This window comes from Oryctolagus cuniculus, chromosome 6 (assembly GCF_051225735.1).
Source record: "Oryctolagus cuniculus isolate XC-2025 breed Fujian yellow rabbit chromosome 6, ASM5122573v1, whole genome shotgun sequence".
NCBI lineage: Eukaryota > Metazoa > Chordata > Mammalia > Lagomorpha > Leporidae > Oryctolagus > Oryctolagus cuniculus.
Window position 1 is genome coordinate 149,538,491 of NC_142872.1, and position 21,584 is coordinate 149,560,074.

At 45.9% G+C, this 21,584-nt stretch overlaps 1 protein-coding gene across 2 annotated transcripts in view; it reads left to right on the forward strand.

Annotated features, from left to right (window-relative positions):
• Window positions 1-16,325, forward strand: part of NTAQ1 (N-terminal glutamine amidase 1) — a 28,125-nt gene extending 11,800 nt beyond the window's left edge. The window contains exons 2-6 of one of the 2 annotated variants that reach the window (XM_008255878.5): window positions 461-560; window positions 3,426-3,476; window positions 8,254-8,402; window positions 9,001-9,125; window positions 15,453-16,325. In XM_008255878.5, the coding sequence (XP_008254100.3) occupies window positions 461-560; window positions 3,426-3,476; window positions 8,254-8,402; window positions 9,001-9,125; window positions 15,453-15,562 (535 nt within the window). In that variant the 3' untranslated portion in view covers window positions 15,563-16,325. The remainder of the gene's footprint in view (window positions 1-460; window positions 561-3,425; window positions 3,477-8,253; window positions 8,403-9,000; window positions 9,126-15,452) is intronic. The other variant, XM_089336469.1, reaches the window with a different exon arrangement.
• Window positions 16,326-21,584: the final 5,259 nt, after the last annotated feature.

The window sequence follows — 21,584 nt, forward strand, 5'->3', positions numbered from 1 at the left end:
TATTTACTTGAGAGGTAGAGTTATAGGCAGAGAGAAAGGTCTTCTGTCTTCTGGTACACTCCCAGATGGCTGCAACAGCCGGAGTTGGGCCAATCCAAAGCCAGGAACAGGAACTTCTTCCAGGTCTTCCATGCGTTTTGGGGGCCCAAGGACTTGGGCCATCTTCTACTGCCTTCTCAGGCCACAGCAGAGAGCTGGATTGGAAGAGGAGCAGCCAAGACTTAAACCTGTGTCCATATGGGATTCTGGTGCTGCAGGTGGAGGCTTAGCCTACTTTGCCACAGCACCAGCCCTTAGGAATGTTTTAGAGGAGATTGAAATGTCAGGCAGTTGTTGGATGAGATGATGTGTAAGGGCTCTTCTAATTTTTTGATGTCATCATCAGTCTTTTGTTCAAATCTGAAAAGCATACAGAGTGCTCTCTTTTAATTATATTGATCAAACAATTATTTTGTTTCAGTGAAGAAAATATTTGGAAGCTCTGTGAACACATCAAGAACCATGACCAGTACCCTTTGGAAGAGTGTTACGCTGTCTTCATATCTAATGAGAGAAAGATGGTAAGTTGGTGAATGATTGCAGAAAGGAAACACACCAGAAGCTAAATATAGCATGAGTTTAGTACTGTTCTGAAATGTGCTTTATAAAAGACAGTGACATTTTAAAGTTTGTTTTTGAATGAGATCTTTTTCCTTATAGGGCACAGTTGAGTTAGAAGAGTTTAGTCCCTTTTATGTAAGGAAATATGTGATTGTGTATTTACACAGGTTAAGAAAGGCCCCTTTCTTAGTTCTTTCTTAGTTACTAACAAAGAATTTTTTTTTTTTTTTTGGTAAACATGATGCTTTTTAACTCTGTCTTCTGAACCCATAAAAAGCATTAATTACCGTGTTACTGAGAGAATGCTAAATATAGACTCTAAAGAATGTGAAGCCCGCATTTGGGGATATGTGATCACAAATAAGAAGATATAGTACATAATAAACTTCCACATATTACCCAATACTAAAGCAGCTTTGTAATTTAAAGAGATTTCAGAGACCCATTGCCAGAGTAACCATGACCATTAACATTAGACAATGAAAAGGCAGAGCAGGTAAAACACTGATGTGGGAATTCCATTTTCAGTATCACGGCAGGAAAGTTGTCCAGAATGGCCATCCTCCTTAAAGTTACAAGCCGTTGAATAAAATATGGAGAAAGAATCTTATACAAAGCATATAAAATCTAGCAATATAGTAATTATTAAACTGTTATCATAATATGCACATACAGAGGTAAATGTTGAACGAAAGCTGCTTCTGCTCTAAAGATATTGCTGAACCAACAGAATGTTAGTTCTGGTTTTCACAGTCTTCTAGAGTGCAAGAGTCAACTACAAATCCCAGAATCTACCAAAATCAGGGATTAAAATTCTAGATGCCCCACCCAGAAAGTTGAGAGCAAAGAAAAGTTATTGTCCAACTGAAAACCTTGATGAGCCAAGTAGACATTCTAATAATGTCTGTGATAATCATTCAAAAAATTGAAATATTTTTTTTTAATTTCCAAATTATTAGAAATGAAATTGGGGGAAAATACAATGAACTCAAAAAGAATCGTAAGAAGAGGAAAACATACATATTGCTTGCTGGACAAAGGAAGCAGCAAGATAATATCTGCAAATATAAGTGTAGTCAAATCATGCTAAGCAAAGTAGCAAACATTCTACTAAAGATACATTTTGTTATCCAGAAATAATAAAAAATCAGGCTATATTCTGCTTAAAGGAAGTATATGTAATATATGAGAAATCAGAAAATTTGAAAGAAAAGGAATGAAAAATAGGTCAGGCCAAATCCAATAAAAAGTCATATGGTGTAGCTATACAAATGTCATGTAAATTGACTCTAAAATATAATTTTAAATAAAGAGAGCAACAGTTTGACTTCTCTATATGAAAGTTTGATTTCTCTGTGTAAAAATTCTGTATTCTCCTCTGCATAAAAGAGCATAGCTTCAAAATCTCACGCTTAGAACTGCGTCTCCTCCAGCCCCTGGCTGTGGGTTCCCTAACTTAAAGCTTTTTAACTGCCGTGATTGAGCCACGTACTCTCAGGTCTGAAGTAAAGATTTGTCTCTGGAGTTTAGATAGCAAAAGCAAGCCTGTGTATTTTGTAAACACTTTAGAAAGCATCATTTCATTTTACCCTAGTGAGAGCCATGAGGAATAGGCAGTTCTGGATAACTTGTTTCATTTTATAGAGGAGGAAGTAGAAGGCTCAGGGAGCTCCCTTGGTTAATACGTGGGAAGCCAGACCTGAAGTTGCCAGGCCTTTCCACTCCCCAGAGAGTACAGATCTGCAGTTGTGAACTTTCACTAGGAAAGGACGCTCAGTAGGATTTGCTTTTTTTTTTTTTTTTTTTTTTTTTTAAGAAAGATTTATTTATTTGAGGAGTTAAAAAGAGAGGGAGAGAGAAAGGTCTTCCATCTGCTTGTTCACTCCCTAAATGGCTGCAATGGGTGGAGCTGGACCAATCTGTAGCCAGGAGCTTCTTTTGAGTCTCCCACATGGGTGCAGGGGCCCAAGCACTTGGGCCATCTTCTGCTTTCCCAGGCCACAGCAGAGAGCTGGATGGGAAGAAGAGCAGCCAGGTCTCGAACTGGCATCCGTATGGGATGCTGTATACAGGTTACCTGCTACGCCGCAGTGCCAGCCCTTCTTTTTGTTTTTTAAAGATTTATTTATTTGAAAGGAAGAGTGACAGAGATCTTCCATCTGTTATACTCTTCAAGTGCCCACAACAACCAGGGGGTAGGCCAGGCGTAAGCCAAGAGCCAGGTATTCCATCTGGGTCTTTCATGTGTATGGTAGGAATCCAAGTACTTGGCCATCATCCATTGCCTCCAAGGCACATTTAGTAGGGAGCTGGATTGGAAGTGTGGTGTAGCCAGGACTTGAACCAGGTACTCCCACATGGATATGGGCTTCCTAAGCAGGAACTTAACCTACTGCACCACAATGCCAGCCCCTGCATTTCTTTTTAAAATTTTATTTTTAAAGGTTATTTCTCTGAGAGACAGAGAGCTCCCGTCTGTTGATTGACTCCCCAGATGAGCAGAACAAGCTGAAGCTGGGAGCCAGGAGCTCAGTGTGGGTCTCCCACACTGCTGCCTTCCGTGTTCTGCATTAACAAGATGCTGGTGCCAGGGGCTGGTGCTGGGTGTAGAACCCAGACATGCTGATGTGGGACTCAGGCATCCTAACCAGCATCCTAACCACTGGGCTATGTGCCTGCCTTTGCGTTTCTTTTTATTCATTCATTCTTTCTCCTTGATTGTTGGTTGTCTAGAAATCATTTATTTCTCATTTATGTATTGCTTTACATACTTTGGCAGTGATTTAACTGAAGGTGTGGCTTATCAAATTTATAATATTTTGTAGATACCTATTTGGAAACAACAGGCAAGACCCGGGAACGGACCTGTGATCTGGGTAAGCAGGTTAATCCAGAGAGCCTCTGATGCATTCTTGCTTGTAATCCCTGTGTGGTCTGTGCACTTTAGCAAAGCAGAAATGACAGGGACCGTGGAGAAGGGCTAATTTACCTACCAATAAATGGACCTTTTGAGAATAGATGTTGGCACGAAACAGGCTAAACCCTTGGCCTCAGCGAGTTTGTTTTCGTGTTTCCTTTCCTTGCACGTGATCTTCTCTGATGCTGAAGTCCACACCCAGCAGGGCTGGGGTTAGGAGCGTGGGCTCTGGAGTCTGGTGAGTGAGGCAGAAATCCCTGTGACCTGGCGATGGTGCTTACCCTGTCTCTGCAGTGTCCTCTCTGGTCAGCGAGGTTGTGAGGCTTCAGGGAGGTAATGTCTAGGACGCTTTCTGCTTGGATGTGGGACCATAGCTGGTACAGGTCCTTGAGAAGTATTAGCTGTGATCATCCCCACCCCTGTGTCACCCCCGTTGCAGACTGTATGTCTGCTCTGAAGTCATCGCCATCGCTGGTCGGCTCTGCTGTTTCCAGTGTGGTCTTCTCCCTGCCTAAGGACACTTGCAGGGAAAGGATCCTGGTCATGTGCCCCCTACACAAGGTCTCGTGGAAGCTCAGGTCGGGAATCCTGTAGCAAGAATTCTCCCCACCCTGTGGCAGATTTGTCCCTGACACACTGCCATCCTGTTGTAGGAAATGGTTAGGCCTTGCCAAGTGCTTAGAGACGACCAAACCCCAAGAAGCAGGTCCCCTCTAGGCCAGCACCCCTTGCCCTGGCCTGACAGGGTCTTTCCCTGGCTGTTGGGGTTTGCATTCCCATGCCACTTCAGGAAGTGCGGCTTCTGCTGGGCTCAGCATTCCCTGATTTCACACCTGTGCTGGGAAGAGGATTCTTAGTTGGGGTCTGATTTCCTTCTAATTTCATCGACCACCTGAATCTGGGAGTGTGAGCCTGAACCGATGGGGAGGCTGCGGGTAGTCATTGTTGGGGCCTGTTCACAAGTTGCACCATCTTTATAGGAAGCTCTCCCCTTTAGTGATGGCGTCCGTTGGCCATCAGGGAAATTCCCCTTGGCAGTTGGGCCCCCCTGCCTCTGTTTCTTGGTTGGCTTTTTTTTTTTTTTAAAGATTTATTTTATTTATTTTAAAGACAGAGTTACAGAGAGAGATAGATCCAGAAAGAGAGAGAGGTCGGTCTTCCATCCGCTGGTTCACTCCCCAATTGGCTGCAAGGGCTGGAGCTGAGCCGATCTGAAGCCAGGAGCTTCTTCTGGGACTCCCACATGGGTCCAGGGGCCCAAGGACTTGGGCTATCTACTGCTTTCCCAGGCCATAGCAGAGAGCTGGATCAAAAGTGGAGCAGCCAGGACCCAAACTGGCACCTATATGGGATGCCTTTGCTACAAGCCAGGGTTTTAACCTGCTGTGCCACAGTGCCGCTCCCCCCTTGGTTGGCTTTTTTAAATTATTTATTTATTTATTTATTTTTTTGACAGGCAGAGTGGACAGTGAGAGAGAGAGAGACAGAGAGAAAGGTCTTCCTTTTGCCGTTGGTTCACCCTCCAATGGCTGCCGCATCCCACGCGCTGCGGCTGGCGCACCGCGCTGATCTGAAGCCAGGAGCCAGGTACTTATCCTGGTCTCCCATGGGGTGCAGGGCCCAAGGACTTGGGCCATCCTCCACTGCACTCCCGGGCCACAGCAGAGAGCCGGCCTGGAAGAGGGGCAACCAGGACAGAATCCGGTGCCCCGACTGGGACCAGAACCCAGTGTGCCGGCGCCGCAAGGCGGAGGATTAGCCTGGTGAGCCGCTGTGCCGGCCCTTTGGTTGGCTTTTAAAAAGGCCAGCTGTTTACAGAGTTATTCTCCAGTTACATTGTGACGCAGACTCTCCTTCTATCTCCACTTGTGAGCCTGGGAAGTGGAGGGGTTGAGATTTGAACCAGGTACTTGCCTGCCCTTGCCTACAAGGTTCCCTGTTCTGTCTCTTATTCACTCTGTACTATACACTTGGGATTCCCACTCACTTCTCCAGGAACGCCTTGCAGGTAAGAACTTGTAATTTTTATCTTTGTGTCTATGTTTCAGCAGCACAGTTTCCTATTATTAATAAGGAGCAAGTACTTAAAAATAAGTTATAATGAGAGTCTGAAGTGAGCTAAGGCAGAGATGACTTCTGGCAGGGGTAGAAGTTCCCAAGTGGATTCCTGGGGGAGAAAGCTTTTGAGCTGGAGCCTGTGTGGCAGAGGGAGGCCGGGCAGGTTGCTGCAGGGGATGGAGTACCATGAGCAAGGCCCATGGAAGGGAATGGAGGACTGTTAGGGGAGCAGCTGTGAGTCACTGAGCAGGAGCACAGAGAGTGTCTGTTTCTGCCTTCCCAAGACAGAGTTGGAGACAAGCAAAGCCCTCGCTCTTATGACTCAGCAGTTCCAGTCTCGTTGCCTTTTCCACTTCCCAGGGGTCGAATGGGCCGAGATGCAGTAACGGGCTTTGTAAACTCTGAGCTATGTGCTGTGGAAGCGGAAGACGGTCGGTAGAGCGTGTGTTTTATCATACTGCTGCCTGTGAGAGCATTTTACCCCTCAGGAACCAAAGCAGCAGACTGCCCTCATGTCCCTTGATAACTGGAGGTCCCCTTCAGCCCTCGGCTGCGCTGGTGAGAGAGAGAGAGTGTGTCCATGCTGTGGGGCTGAGCAGGAGAGGCTGTCCTTAACCTTACCCTAATGCCTACAGATTGCAGCTCGGCTGTTGTTCAATTTTTCCCCTTTTAATTAGGAAAATAGCACAGAACTGAAAAGTTACATCCTGATTTCCTCTCCAGGCTAGCTTCTCAAGTCGTCCCCTTTGAGGTTTTTGGGGTAGTGGTTAAGCTGTCAGGTAAGATGCCTGCATCCCACATGGGAGTCCTTGGGTTTGATACCTGGCTCTGGTTCTGACTCTGACTTCCTGCTAATGCAGACTGTGGGTGGCTTAAGCAGTTGGGTTCCTGCCACCCTTGTGGGAGACCTGAGTTGAGTTCCCAGCTTCCAGCTTTGGCTTGGCCCAGCCTCGGTGGTTGTTATGGGCATTTGGAAAGTAAACAAATAGATGAGAGTTCTCTCTGTCTTTGTTTCTCAAATAATAAATAGACAAGAAGTCCCCTTTGTTAATTGTTCAGAGGAGATCCTTACACACTTCCTCTGTACTCATGCATGCATATGTACTTCTGAATCAAATGTGTGTCCTTATATGCACATGGCTTACAAAAAATAAAGCAGGGGGCCAGTGCTGTGGAGTAGCAGGTAAAGCTGCTACCTGCAGTGCCAGTGTCCCATATGGGCACTAGTTCGAGTCCCATGCTACTCTACTTCTGATCCAGCTCTCTGCTATGGCCTTGGAAAGCAGTAGAAGATGGCTTAAGTCCTTAGGCACCTGCACCCTTGTAGGAGACCTGGAGTAAGCTCCTGGCTCCTGGCTTTGAATTGGCCCAGCTCCAGCCATTGTGACCATTTGAGGAGTGAGCCAGCGGATGGAAGGCTTCTCTCCTTCTCTACCTCTGCCTCTCTGTAACTGTATCTTTCAAACAAACACATAAATCTTAAAAAAAAAAAATGTGTTGATATTCTGCACTTTGCTTCGTCTGTCCAGCTATATACATGGAATTTTTTTTTAAGATTTATTTTTTATTTATTTGAAAAGCAGAGTTAGAGAGAGAGAGGGAGAGGGAGAGACAGAGAAGTCTTCCATCCACTGGTTGACTCCCCAAATGACCACAATGTCTGGGGCTGGCCAGGCCAAGGCCAGGAGCCAGGAGCTTCTTCCAGGTCTCCCACATGGGTGCAGGGGCCCAAGGACTTGGGCCATCCTTCACTGCTTTCCCAGGCCATATGCAGGGAGTTGGATGGGAAGCAAAGCAGCTAGGACTTGAACTGGCATCCATATGGGATACTGGCGCCACAGGTGGTTGCTTTACTCACTGTGCCACAACACTGGTCCCAATGACATGGACATTTTTGCATTAAAAAAAAAAAGATTTAATTATTTCCTTGAAAGGTGTAGTTGCAGGGAGGGAGGGAGGAAGGGATAGAGGGAGTGAGAGAAAGTCTTCTATCCCCAAATGGCCCCAATGGTTCACTCCCCAAATGGGCCCAATAGCCAGGGCTAGCCAGGAGCTTCTTCTAGGTCTTCTGTGTGGGCGCAGGGACTCAAGTACTTGAACCATCTTCTGCTTTTCCAGGTACACTAGCAGAGAGCTGGATGGGAAGTAGAGCAGCCAAGACTTGAACCACCGTCCATATGGAATGTTGGCGTTGCAGCCGGCAGTGTAATCCACTATGCCACAACGCTGGCCCTGACATTTTTGCATTTTCCACATAAATGTACTGATGTCTTTTATCATCTGCGTGGTATTTGATTATACGGCTGTGACACAGTTTACTCAGCGTTCGCTGCTTGATAGGCTCCTGGACTTTTCAAAATTATAAACAGTGCCGCGGAGAGTTTCTTCATGTTTACACTTCACGCGCTCATGGCCATTTTTCGGTGGAATAGTTTCCTAGAGGTGAAGTTGCCGGGTCAAAAGGGTATACAGTTAATGTCTGTAACCATTTCCATCGTTTATTTGACCACCTTCCCAGACACTGGACTTTTAGTCTGTTTTTAGGGTTTTGTGTTTGCTTTATTGTATTTTGCTGTTTTAAGGAGGGTTGTATTAGTGTTGTACTTGTAACCTTTTTTTTTTTTAATGTGCATTAAGGGGCCTTGGCATTCACCACCCAGATGTGCTTTTCTTCCTAGGATTACCACGTTGTTTTGCTCCATGTGTCAAGTGGAGGACAGAGCTTCATCTATGACCTTGATACTGTCCTGCCCTTTCCCTGTCCCTTTGACACTTACGTAGAAGATGCCTTTAAGTCTGATGATGACATTCACCCACAGTTCAGGAGGTGAGGAGATTCGGCTTGGATTTACGTACATACTTTCTGAAGTAAGACACTGGGATCATGCTAAGGTTATTATTTTATTTTTTTTTATAAAGATCACTTGTCTTGGCATCATCACTGAGTTGATATTTTGATATTTTGAATGACGTGCATGCTACACTAGAGATTCCAGATGTTTTAAAAGTTTTAAAGGTTACCCATCGCATAAAAGGTTGGGAGTCTTTAAAGTTGTGTGATGATCTCAGACATTTTCTTTCAGGCATGCTGGGGAGTTCTCTCCTGCTCTTGTTTGCTCAGGCGGAATGAACGCCTCATGCTGGCAGCACCAGAAAATCATGCAGTTTACCCCAGTACACAGCTGAGTCAGAGGAGGCAGCCTTTTCTGCCTAAAAACAGGCATCCATTCTGTGCCTTTGTAGCTGTGGATTTCAGCTGGCTTCCCTATGTACAGTAAAGCTGCACATGTATTTGTGTTTTGCCAGCAGTACAAACACATGTGAGTGGTTTGCACTCATCATAGGAACCGAGTGCATCTGAAAATGGAGGTACAATTTCCAGTGTGATGCCTTGCTCATGTCAGTGTGTGCTGATTTACGTGCAGGAAATTTAGAGTGATCCGTGCAGATTCATATCTGAAGAACTTTGCTTCCGACCGATCGCACATGAAAGACTCCAGTGGGAACTGGAGGGAGCCGCCCCCGCCTTATCCCTGCATTGAGACTGGAGGTGAGCCAGGCAGGCCTTCCCGGAAAGGTTTCTGATCGAGCACTGCACAGCTCAGCATTTTCTCTTAACAAGGACAAAAATGAGATCATTCTTTGGCTAAAACTCCCTGAGTGGTGAGAAGGTGAGAGAGAGCACTTGTTCTGTGTGTTGAATTCATTAATGGAGCCACACAGAACAGGACTGGAAAGCATAGGAACTCATGGGAGAGGCACACAGAACCACGCCACTGGCACACTGCTGGGCTGTTACATGGTCCTGGGCATTGGGAGGTTTAGCACTGGGGCTAGTAGCACCTTGCTCGGGTAGGGTTTCATGTGATGGTGAAAAAAATTCCCTTATAGCATATGAAATGTCATTTCACTGATTGGGTAATGAAATCTGAATTAGAGGGAGGTGAGAGCTAGCAAGTTTTATTGTACCACTCATTGCATTTGTGTGCTTTTAGGCAGCAATCCAAATGATCATTTTCTGAGATTTAAGGAGATAAAAGGTTCTTCACACTATTAATGCTGTTTGGCATTTGTCTGAGTTTGTAACCTTTTATGATTGTAAGTAACTCACAGCATTTCCCTCTGTTGGTGAGATCATCCCAACACGTGGACCATACAGTCTGTGAAAGTGTTTTATGAGCTATTCAGTGCACCAGAGAAATCAGTGAGGTGTCACTCAGTGAGTGGTGCGGACACATTCTGAGTAATGTGTTGCTAGGTGATTTTGTCTTGTGCAAACATCACAGTGTTTTTGTACCAGCTAAGGTGGCTGTGATGTCACTGGGTGATAGAATGGCATAAGACCCCTTTGTATGTGTGATCTGTCATTGGCTCAAGCATTGTTATGTGGCACATAGCTATATTAATAGTTCAGTGAGGAAGAAAATAAAATTGTGGTGTTTGAAGGGCAAGAACGCTGACCGAGGGTTCAAGCCCTGATGTCTTGAGGCTCACTGTAAAAACCTCTCATAATTAAAAAATTGTATATTGAAATTGCTTCCCAGTTCACCAGCTCACTTTGGTTGCTTTGGAATTGGGAAAGCTTCTGGGTCAGGAGAGGGCCTCGTAGGTCCACCCACTGTGCAGGGCCAGCTCTAGGCCTCAGCACCTACCTTCAGTACCTACCTACCCTGTATCTTTTGGATGTAGCTACCCCAGACAGAGCCTTGCACACAGTAGGCACAGAATAAACAAACACTATCTTGCCAGCACTGATTCTATTTGGGCCATTTCTTAGTTATTGATTTTTTAAAGTTTTACTTATTTTTTATTACTTATTTATTATTTTTATTTATTATTATTATTATTATTATTTATTTATTTGAAAGAGTTACACAGAGCAAGGAGAGGCAGAGACAGAGACACACAGAGAGAGAGAGAGAGCGAGCGAGCTCTTCTATCCGATGGTTCACTCCCTAATTGGCCACAATGGCTGGAGCTGCGCGATCTGAAGCCAGGAACCAGGAGCTTCTTCTGGGTCTTCCACGTGGTTGCAGGGGCCCAAGGACTTGGGCCATCTTCTGTTTTCTCAGGCCATAGCTGAGAGCTGGATTGGAAGTGGAACAGCTGGGTCTCAGACTGGCACTCATATGGGATGCTGGTGCTTCAGGCCAGGGCGTTAACCTGCTGTGCCACAGCGCCGGCCTCTAAAGTTTTACTTATTTATTTGAAAGGCGGAAATACAGAGAGAGAAGGGGAGATAGAGATAGATAGATAGAGATCTTTCATCCACTGTGTTCACTCTCCAAATGGCTGCAACAGCCGGGACTGGGCCAGGCCAAGGCCAGGAACCAGGAGCTTCTTCTGGGTCTCCCACGCAGGTGCAGGGGCCCAAGGACTTGGGCCATTTTCTACTGCTTTTCCAGTCCATAGCAGAGAGCTGGACTGGAAGAGGAGCAGGCAGGACTCGAATTGGCACCCATATGGGATGCTGGCAGCACTATAGGTGGCGGCTTTACCCGCTACACCAATAGCACCGGCCCCCATTCCTTAGGTTTTGTTAACTGCTCCTCATTCGATGCTATTTTGTGCCAGACTTTTGCCAACTCCTTTACATACTAGTTTAATTTCATCTTTACCACAACCCAAGTTTTATTTTCTTCCATGATAAATGAATAAAATGAAGAGAATGAAGGTTAAATAAGTGCCTTGCCTGAAGTACACAGTGCTGGAGGGAGAATTTCTTTTTTTTTTCTTTTCTTTTTTTTTTTTTTTTTTTTTTTTTGACAGGCAGAATGGACAGTGAGAGAGAGAGACAGAGAAAGGTCTTCCTTTGCCGCTGGTTCACCCTCCAATGGCCGCTGCCGCCGGCGCGCTGCGGCCGGCGTACCACACTGATCCGATGGCAGGAGCCAGGTACTTATCCTGGTCTCCCATGGGGTGCAGGGCCCAAGTACTTGGGCCATCCTCCACTGTACTCCCTGGCCATAGCAGAGAGCTGGCCTGGAAGAGGGGCAACTGGGACAGAATCTGGCGCCCCGACCAGGACTAGAACCCAGTGTGCCGGCGCCGCAAAGAGGGAGAATTTCATACATGCCTCATGACGTAGTTTTTTGTCAGGAGTCTCCTGAACTTGAGATTGAACCAGAAGGATTCCACTCTGAAGTGTGGAGTAAACATCTGGATAATTTAACTAGATTGTAACATTCTCTCATGTGGTAAATTAATTGCCTGAAACCATATATTTATCAAAGGAATACATTAGGGATTAGGATAAGTGTGAATTGCTTTTAGCTAATCAGTAGTGCTTTATAAAAAAAAATTAAGATTTAGAAAAAAAAATGATTCAAGAAAGTAAACTTAAAAAAAAAAAGATTATTTATTTAAATGCAGGATTACAGAGAGAAAGGAAGAGAGAGAGATCCTCCATCTGCTGTTTCACTCCCCAGATGGCTGCAATGGGCTGGGCTGGGCTGTTCTGCACCCCTTCATGTGGGTGCAGGAGCCCAGGAACTTGGGCCATCCTCTGCTGCCTTCCCAGGCACATTAGCAGGGAGCTGCATCGGAAGTGGAGCAGCCAGGTCTTGAACTGGTGTCCATATGGGATATTGGTGTTGTGGGCAGTGGCTTTAATGTGCTGGCCTCAAGTGCCAGTGCTGGCCTCAAGAAAACAAACTTTAATGCATGTTGGATACATGTGTTAACAGTAGCAGCTTAGCATTTGGTAGGTTTCCTGTGTTTGTTGTATATCATTTATAATACTGTACATTTAGTGAATTCAGTGGCCATGTGTCTGCAGGAGGATCACTGTTTTGATTCAACATTTAATGTGTTTTGAAGAAAGCCACTTGGGTTTTTCCTGGCAGGGAAACAGATTTACCATGAGGATGTGAATTAGTCCTTTGGCAGCTTTGGGAGTTATCAGGCCTACTGATTTCTGGTGCTGCTTCCCCTGGCTTCATGAAGTTTCACCCCATGTAAGAGATCAGTGCTTGGATGAAGACTTGGCTGCGGCTGGGTAGGGGGAATCCCTCAGCAGATCGCTGGAACTCTTTTCTGTGTAGCTGTCTCCTCTGTGATACACCACCCCTCAAATCCTGGGCCTTCCAGAACTTCCATTTCTGTCTTCTCGCCTTGGGAAACTGCTTGGCCCTTTGTGCCCTGTCGCTGCTGTGGTCCTCAACCCCTCAGGCAGTGCCAGCGAGGGAGTCCCAGGGCTGCCCTCTTTTGTGTCTGTTCCTTAGAGATGGCAGGCCTGTGCTGCCCATTGTCCACTGTCTGGGAACAGTTGTTCCATATAGGTTGCCTGGTTTTCTCTAAGTATATGGTAGACGTGCAGTTGCTGTAACAGTTCTTGGATAGGCAGAAGCAGAAATCTGTACATATGTCTAAAAGTTTTTATTTTGGACATGGAAGGTTTAAATTATATATGAGAATAAAAGAATGCATCAGACTGTCAGCACTTAGCAGTTCAGAGCTCATTGATCCATTTGTGCCCATCTACTTTCTCCCTCCTGTATTACTTTGAAGCAAATCCAAAATATGTCCTTTTAGTATATATCCCTAAAATGTAAGGATTCCTTTTTTAAAAATACGTGGCTGGAATACCATTGTTACATCTATTGTAATAACATTTTTTTAAAAGATTTATTTATTTTACTTGAAAGAGTTACACAGAGAGAGGAGAGGCAGAGAGAGAGAGAGGTCTTGCATCTGCTGGTTCAATCCCCAGTTGACCACAACGGCCAGAGCTATGCTGATCTGAAGCCAGGAGCCAAGAATTTCTTCTGGGTCTTCCACGAGGGTGCAGGGACCCAAGGACTTGGGCCATCTTCTACTGCTTTCCCAGGCTATAGCAGAGAGCTGGATAGGAAGTGGAGCAGCTGGGACTCGAACCAGCACCCATATGGGATGTTGGCACTGCAGGCGGCAGTTTTACCCGCTACGCCACAGTTCTGGTCCTATAATAACAGTTCTTTAAAGTCATCATGCATATATATCTAGACAGTGTTCAAACTTAGTTATCTCATGAAGTTCTAGTTTTTTTAAACATTATTTATTTACTTGAAAAGCAGAGTTATGGAGAGAGAGAGATAAAGAGGTATTCTACCCACTGGTTCATTCCTCCAAATAAGTTGCAATGGCCAGAGCTAGGCCATTCCGAAGCCAGGAGCCTCTTTGGATCTCCCACATGGGTGCAGGTGCTCAAGCACTTGGACCATCCCCTACTGCTTTTCTCAGGCCATTAGCAGGGAGCTGGATCAGAAGCGGAGCAGCCAGAACATGAACCAGCATCCATAAAAGATGCTGGCTCCATAGATCGTGGCTTTACCTGCTAGGCCGTGGCGCCAGTCCCTTAACCTTTTTTTTTCTACTTTGTTTATTCAAATCAGGGTCCAATTGAGGCTCCCATATTATTCTTGCTTGATATGTCTCTTTTTTGCAAGATTTATTTGAAAGACAGGGTGATGAAGGGAGGGAGGGAGAGAGAGAGAAATAAGATCAGAGTGATCTTCCATTTGCTGGTTCACTCTGAGAGAGGTAGCAGGGAGAGATATGTAGATCGAGAGTGATCTTTCATCTGCTAGTTCACTCCTTGAGTGCCTGCAATATCTGAGGCTGGGCCAGGCCAAAGCTAGGAGCCAGGAATGTCATCTGGGTCTCCCACACGGGTGGTAGGAATCCAAGCAATTGGGTCACCATCTGCTGTCTTTCTAGGCACATTAGCAGCAAATTGGATTGGAAGTGTGGAGGCCAGGACTCACACTGGCACTCCAGTACAGGATGCTGGCATCCCAGGTAGTAGCTTAAACTGTTATGCCATGATGCCTGCTCTGATACGTCTTTTTTTTTTTTTTTTTTTTTTTTTTTTACAATTTATTTATTTGAAAGGCAAAGTTACAGAGGCAGAGAGAGAGAGGTCTTCCATCCACTGGTTTGGTCCCTAGATGGCCATAACAAATGGAACTGCGCCAATCCAGAGCCAGGAGCTTCTTCTAGGTCTCCCACACCGGTGCAGGGGCCCAGGTGCTTGGGTTATCCTCCACTGCTTTCCCAGGCCATAGCAGAGAGCTGGGTTGGAAGTGAAGCATCCAGGACTTGAACTAGTGCCTATATGGGATACCAGCACTGCAGGCAGCGGCTTTACCTGCTACACCACAGCACCAGCCCCCTGACATGTCTTTTAAAAGTCTCATTAACTTTTTTACTTGTAATTTGAAGAAACTGGGTCTGAGAGAAACAGTCTGGCTTTGCTGATTATATCTCGGCATGTTCTTTGAATTTCCTGTACATTGGCCATTGAAACCACTAAATTGGCTGTTTGATTATTCATGTACTTTTTCACTTTTATTTTGAAATAATTTTGGTTTCTAGGTAATTTGCTGAAACAGGACAGAGTTTCTGTGTAGTTTTCACTTAGGTTCCCTTAGTGTTAAGTCTTACATAATAGCAATACAGTTACTTGAACCAGGAAAATGATACAATGGCACAAAAACAGTGATATATTATTATGACACAGTACTATTAACTTCTTTAGGTTTTGTTTTTTTCTCTAATTTGCTTGTTCTGGTCCAGAATCTAACCCCATGATATTATGGTTACCTTTTCATGTCTTTCCAGTTCCCTCTGATCTGTGCTAGTTTTTTTCTCCCTATGTTTCTTTTACAGCCTTTATGCTTTTGAAGCCTGTTATTTTGTAGGGTGTCCCTCGCTTTGGGTTTGTGTGACGTTTTGTCGTGATGAGGTAGAGGTTGTGCCAAAGGCCAGCATACCGCAGAAGTGACATTGAACCCTTACCCACTTGAACAGTTTCCCTCCTGTGGTGTTTGGAGTTGTTTTGTTGCTGTTAAACCCAAATCGTGTTTTCAGTAGACATTTCTTTCATGTATTTTTCTAGATTCCAAAATGAACCTGAATGATTTCATCAGTATGGACCCTAAGGTGGGATGGGGCGCTGTCTACACGCTATCCGAATTTGCACATCGGTTTGGCAGTAAAAGCTGCTGAGCTCGACATCAGGACGTGGAACTGTGGAAAAATTTAGGACCTGAACAAGCCATCCCTTCACTTAGGACAATGAACATTATGGTACAGTTGGCCTGGAATTATGTTTTTCCTCCCTTAATTCAATTGAGTGGAAACACGAATGAACACAAGTATAAACACACTAAGTAAAAAAAAAATTTTTTTTTTTTTTGCTGTGTCAAGTTGAAACTTGATTTAGCGTGTAAGCTAAGAAATTCCTGTGGCTCACTTGTAAGGTGTATGATGACTTCCGCCAGTGATTGCTCCTGTTGGGTGTGGACTGAGCCCTGGGTCCTCCTGTGTGTTCTGGATGTCTGCAGTGTCTCTCCAGCTGCACTGGAAGCTCCTGGGGGCAGAGCCGCGGCGCCTTGCTCTGGGAAGCTCTGATGCTCGTGTGAGGTGCCCATGAAACATTTTCTTGTGACCGTGCTGCTGTTTTTAAAAGGGATAATGTTGTGAGCTGAGTCAGCAATAAATATTAGTCTTCCTGGGCTGTGATGTTTAGAAGATCGCAGTCCTCTCTTACTTGGCCTGTTTATTTATGGTTTTGAATAAAATTGATTGAGAATTATTTTTGTTTTGAAGATTTTTGTGTCATTGTTGATGATCTGAGACACCCAACAGTGTGTCAGTCATAGATGAGAACCAGTGCTTTAAAATTCATTTATCTCCTCTGCCTTTGTGAGGGTGTCTTGGAAATCTGGCTTTAATCATGTCATTCCAAATAAAAGATATTTGACATTAACCTGGCATATTGTACCAGCTCTCATTCATGTTTGTGTGGTTCCATTGTGAAAACGAATGACTTCCTACAGCAAGGATGACTAAGCTTTTGTTCTTAGATGAGTCTTGGCCTTATTAAGACACTCGGGTTTGATGTGAGTCATCTGCTTTGTGCTGTGGAGGGTAAGACTTAGACATTTACTGAAGCATCCAATAGTCTAAGGGAATGTGACTGAGCGCATTGGTTCAGATGACCAGGAAGATTCTGGGAGAAAGCCAGGGAGCTTTTGGTAGGAAGAATATAGATACCACCTCTTAAGTTGTTTTATAACAGAGCTAAATATGGAGCCCACCCTGAGATCTCTTCATGGAGTTTCAGAGGGCTTATCAAGTTCATGGCTAAAGTAAAGAAGATAAATTTTGGCAGGCAGTGCTGCAAAAAGACTTTGTCCTGAGCAGAAACGTTTCAGGGAGATCAAAGGACCATAAACTCATTTACAAGTGGCTCTTTTGAGTTTTTCTTGCCAATTTTATAAGCAGATTTTCAATCTGATATTCAGAAGCATGTCATATAGTACAGACAAATCAGACAATGTCTCGCCTTGAAATTGAAATTGAAATTGAAATTGAAAACTCACTACTTCCAGCTGGTGTAAGGAACAAGGTTTTGTAGTTTTAAGCTTGATGAAGTATCCTGTGATCATAACCTTGACTTGCTTGAAGGCATAGAGGATTTCTGTGCTTTGGGGGAACTCTTAGTGCATTTCCTGCAGTCCAGGTGGCCCCTAGGTGTAAGCAGGAAGTCTGTGTTGGGCCTCCCTGGTGGACAGACCTAAGAAGGACGCACCAGAGTGTTCTGTGGCTTTGCTGTGTCATGTTCAGGGAGAAGAGCATTGGGATCATTAAGCTGGAGGCCTGGGAGACAGGGACTGCCGTGGGCCTCCTGACTGCCACGGAGGAAGGGGCGTCTGCAGGATTACAGCCCGGCAGAGCAGGGAGCGCTGCAAGGCCCTCAGGCAGCGCTGAGCCCCTGCGTCAGTCTGTGCTTGCAGCCAGCCCCAACTCCTGAACTTCCCAGTTCCCCAAACCAGTGGATTCCTTTTGCCCTTCGGCTTGTGGGAGTTGAGTTTCTGTCAGTTTTTACTGAAAGGTAGATTTCCTTACAAGATTTTCCTTCAAGGTTATTTTATTAGGCCCAGGAACTGTTGTGTCTCTGTGCTTAATTTTTCTTTGAGGTCAGCTTTGCTTCTCTCTTTTGCTCAACATGTGTGAGAGAACAGAGTAGTGTTTGTTTGGAAAGAAGGTCTTCCAAGAAAAGCAGGGGACGAAAATAGAATTTGTAAGTTGACTGTGAAAACAAGGGAAATAAGGTATTTGAGAATCTGACAGGGAAGGAAATAGGAAAATATAAAATGACTCTCGGGCCAGTAGAACTGGCTGTCTGTGGCTGAAGATATTACCAAAGCTTTTATTGTTTTATTTACCTATTTGTTGTTTGTTGGATCTGAGCTTGGCTGCACAAGGCTGGGAGCTGGAAAAACACTCATGGAGCTGTAGGTATATGGAACTTTTTTTTTTTTTTAAGATGTTATCGCTTACTTATTTGAAAGGCAGAGCTACAGAAAGAGAGAGAGAGAGAGATATCTTCCATCCACTGGTTCATTCCCTGGATGGCCACAGACTATCAGAGCTGAGCCAGGCTGAAGCCAAGAGCTTCATCCAGATCTTCCATGTGGGTACCAGGGGCCCAAGCACTGGGACCGTCTTCTGCTGCTTTCCCAGGCCACTAGTAAGGAGCTAAATTGGAAGAGGAGCAGCCTAGCTTTGAACTGGCACCCATATGGGACGCTGGTGTCACAGGTGGTGGCTTCACCCCCTATCCCACAATGTTGGCCTGATGGTAAGGTCTTTATACAGCCAGCACAGCGGGCAGCAACTGCCCAACAGAATGAGTTGGCTTTTATAAGAGGGTTTTTACAGTAGTGGCCGCTAGCCAAGTAGTTACCCAAAAGAAAATGTATCCACCTTCTGGGCCTGCTGACCAGCAGGAAATCTATCTGTCTCCCAGACCTGCCTGGTGGTTATAGAGATACAGATAGCAGTGTAGATCTTACACATTATTCAACCTGTTTACCAGGACATTCTTATTTTCCAGTATTTATTTATTTACTTATTTTTTTAAAGATTTATTTAAGAGAGTTAGAGAGAGACGCCACAATGTTACCCCACAATGTCAGCCCCCTGGATTGAGTTTTTTTTTTTTTTTTTTTTTTTAAAGATTTATTTAGTTGAGAGCTAGAGTTATAGAGGGAAAGGGAGAGACACAAAGAAAGGTCTTCCATCCGCTGGTTCTCTCCCCAGATGGCTGCAACGGCCAGAGCTGTGCTGATCTGAAGCCAGGAGCCAGGAGCTGCTTCTTGGTCTCACACATGGTACAGGGGCCCAGGGACTCGGGCCATCTTGTACTGCTTTCCCAGGCCATAGCAGAGAGCTAGATTGGAAGTGGAGCAGCCGGGACTCAAACTGGCGCTGATATGGGATGCCAGTGGTGCAGACCAGGGCTTTAACCTGCTGCGCCACAGCGCCAGCCCCGGATTGAGTTTTAAACCTGACTTCTGTCTGGCCCAACTCTGGCTGTTTTGGGCATTTAGGAAGTGAGCCAGTGGATGGGAGATCTTTGTCTCTATCTCTGTCTTCTGCCTTTTAAAAACAATGGAGATAAATAATAAGTAAACATTGAAAAGCATGCTGTTTATGCTTTATCTGAGAGGATCCAGAGATATCCCATTGACTCTCTTGTGTCGTCAACGTATCCACTTCCCTGTGCGCCCACACTGAAGAACCCAGAGGGAAGGGTTTTCCCGGCTTTTTGGTCTGATAAACCAGGAGTCAGTTGGCCCGTTCTATAAGAGTTCCTAACCTGAGTCCTTGTGTGTGTGGTGTGCATATGCGTGAGTGCATTTTCCTGGAGAAATGACCCACAGCTGTGTTGTCTTTTGTTCACTTAAACGTGTTCACGGTCTTTTCCCTGTTGGGGGGCCTGCATGACAGATATGGGTAATCCAAACCAGCACAGCTCCTGACCTCATGGAACTCCTAGGCTCATGGCGGAGATGGACACCAACCCACCTGGCACGGGTGTTCTGCACAGGACAGCCCATGTGATCTCTCAGAGATGGGAATCAGATTGTCTGGTTCCTCTGATTCAAAACAGCCCTCTGCGCTCTAAGTGGTTTCACCATGGCTTAGGCTAGAACCCACTTGCCAAGTCTTTAAAACCCGCTGCCCTCCCAGTGGCCCCAGGCCCTGTGTGGTCTGGATCGGGGCTGCCTTGGGGTTTCAGCTCCACCCCTCGTGGCACGTTCCCCAGCCTGCCTCCCCTGTAGGTTTCGGCCTCTGGGCAGGATGTTCTGTTGACTTTGATTGGACTCTTTCCCTTTGATTGGACTCTTTCCCGTCTCCTGTCTTGGCTAACGTCCCCTGCCCCCGATGTTTAGGTCTCAGCTCTAATACCCTTATTCCTTCCCTAACCACTCGTCTGAAGCTGACCACCCGTGTCCATGTCACATGACCCTCTTCTTTATTTTTTTGAGGTTTTCTAAGCTCACTGTTATGTCTGAATCACAGCCTAAGAAAATAGATGGGGGCCCCCCGAGCAGAGAAAAACCGCGTGTATCGCAGGGCGGGTGGTTGCAGTGAGGCGGCAGGCGGTCCCACAGGAAGGCTGCGGGTGGGCCTCCTCTTCAGCTCCCTTTCCCAAGGGAGCGATGCACAGGAGACTCCAGGAGTTCTCACCCTTGTATTTCTGCATAACAGTTGTCCCTAACTGGAAGGATCTTGCATATTTGGGTACAGTCTGTTTTTTTCCCCATTGCTAGACTGTAAGTTCTCTGGGCTTTAGTCTTCAGTCTATTACTGGTCCCTCGTGAGGTGTCTGACACGCTGCAGCAGGTGCACGACTAATAGTCCTCCATTATTTAATGACAGAACAATTCCCCATATGCGAGGACTCTGCATCAAGTCCCCCACTACACTGGGTCTCCGGAAGAAAGGGCTGCTGAATTCTTGCTCTTCAGTCCTTCCTTTTGACTCCGTTCTCATCTCTTTCAGATTACACCGCCCTTTTCTTTCTTTCTTTTTTTTTTTTTTTTGACAGGCAGAGTGGACAGTGAGAGAGAGAGACAGGTGAGAAAGGTCTTCCTTTGCCGTTGGTTCACCCTCCAATGGCTGCCGCGGCCGGCACACCGCGCTGATCCGATGGCAGGAGCCAGGAGCCAGGTGCTTTTCCTGGTCTCCCATGGGGTGCAGGGCCCAAGCACTTGGGCCATCCTCCACTGTACTCCCTGGCCACAGCAGAGGGCTGGCCTGGAAGAGGGGCAACCGGGACAGAATCCGGCACCCCAACCGGGACTAGAACCCGGTGTGCCGGCGCCGCAAGGCGGAGGATTAGCCTAGTGAGCCGCGGCACCGGCCTACACCGCCCTTTTCCAAACAGGTTTCCCTGGAAGTCCCTCAGGCCTGAGCTCCAAGCTCCTTTGGCCTGGAAAGCACATGACAGATGACTTCTGCACGCAGCCAAGAACCCTACAGTGTAATTAGTTTTACTCTCCTATTCGTGGCAGACACCTTTCTTGTTCCAGGCCCTCGTCACAAGCATGGATGGAGAGCACCTTGTCCTGTGTCTGAGGTTGTGACGGGGGCTCGCGTTACAGTCTCCCCTCTCTTCTAAGCCAACCACGTGGCCTCGCCCAGAGAATGAACTCCCTTGTACCCTCTCAGTCCAAGGGTTATGTGGCTTTGGCCATGAGCTCCAGTGAGTGTCTATTGGGGCCAGGCTTTTACCAATATCCATTTGTTATCAATGGAGCAGTCACAGCGAAATGTCACTTGGAGGCCAATCTTTCCAGAGGTTCCCTGGGAATCTGGTATTTTAGAGCAATTTCCGAGAAGAATCTCAGAAAGAAATTGAGTGGCTAAATGTTTATAGAGTCACTATGTTCTGACCCTTGCACTCTCTACTTAAGGCCCTCAAGGGCAGGCTGTGTGTGACCTTCCTGGAGCTGGATGCTGAGTACTTCTCCTGGCACTCAGAATATGGGAAAAAAGATCAGGTTTGAGTTTTTAGTCTCCGTGGCAACCTTGCACTTGCTAGCCACGTGCTGTGTGACCTTGGGAAAGTTGCTTAACCTCTCTGGGTCTTGGTTGCCTCCTAAGAGAGCACTGCTCTGAAGTTCACGTGGGATTGTGTGTATTTATGTGTGAGGGAGAGGATAGTTTTATT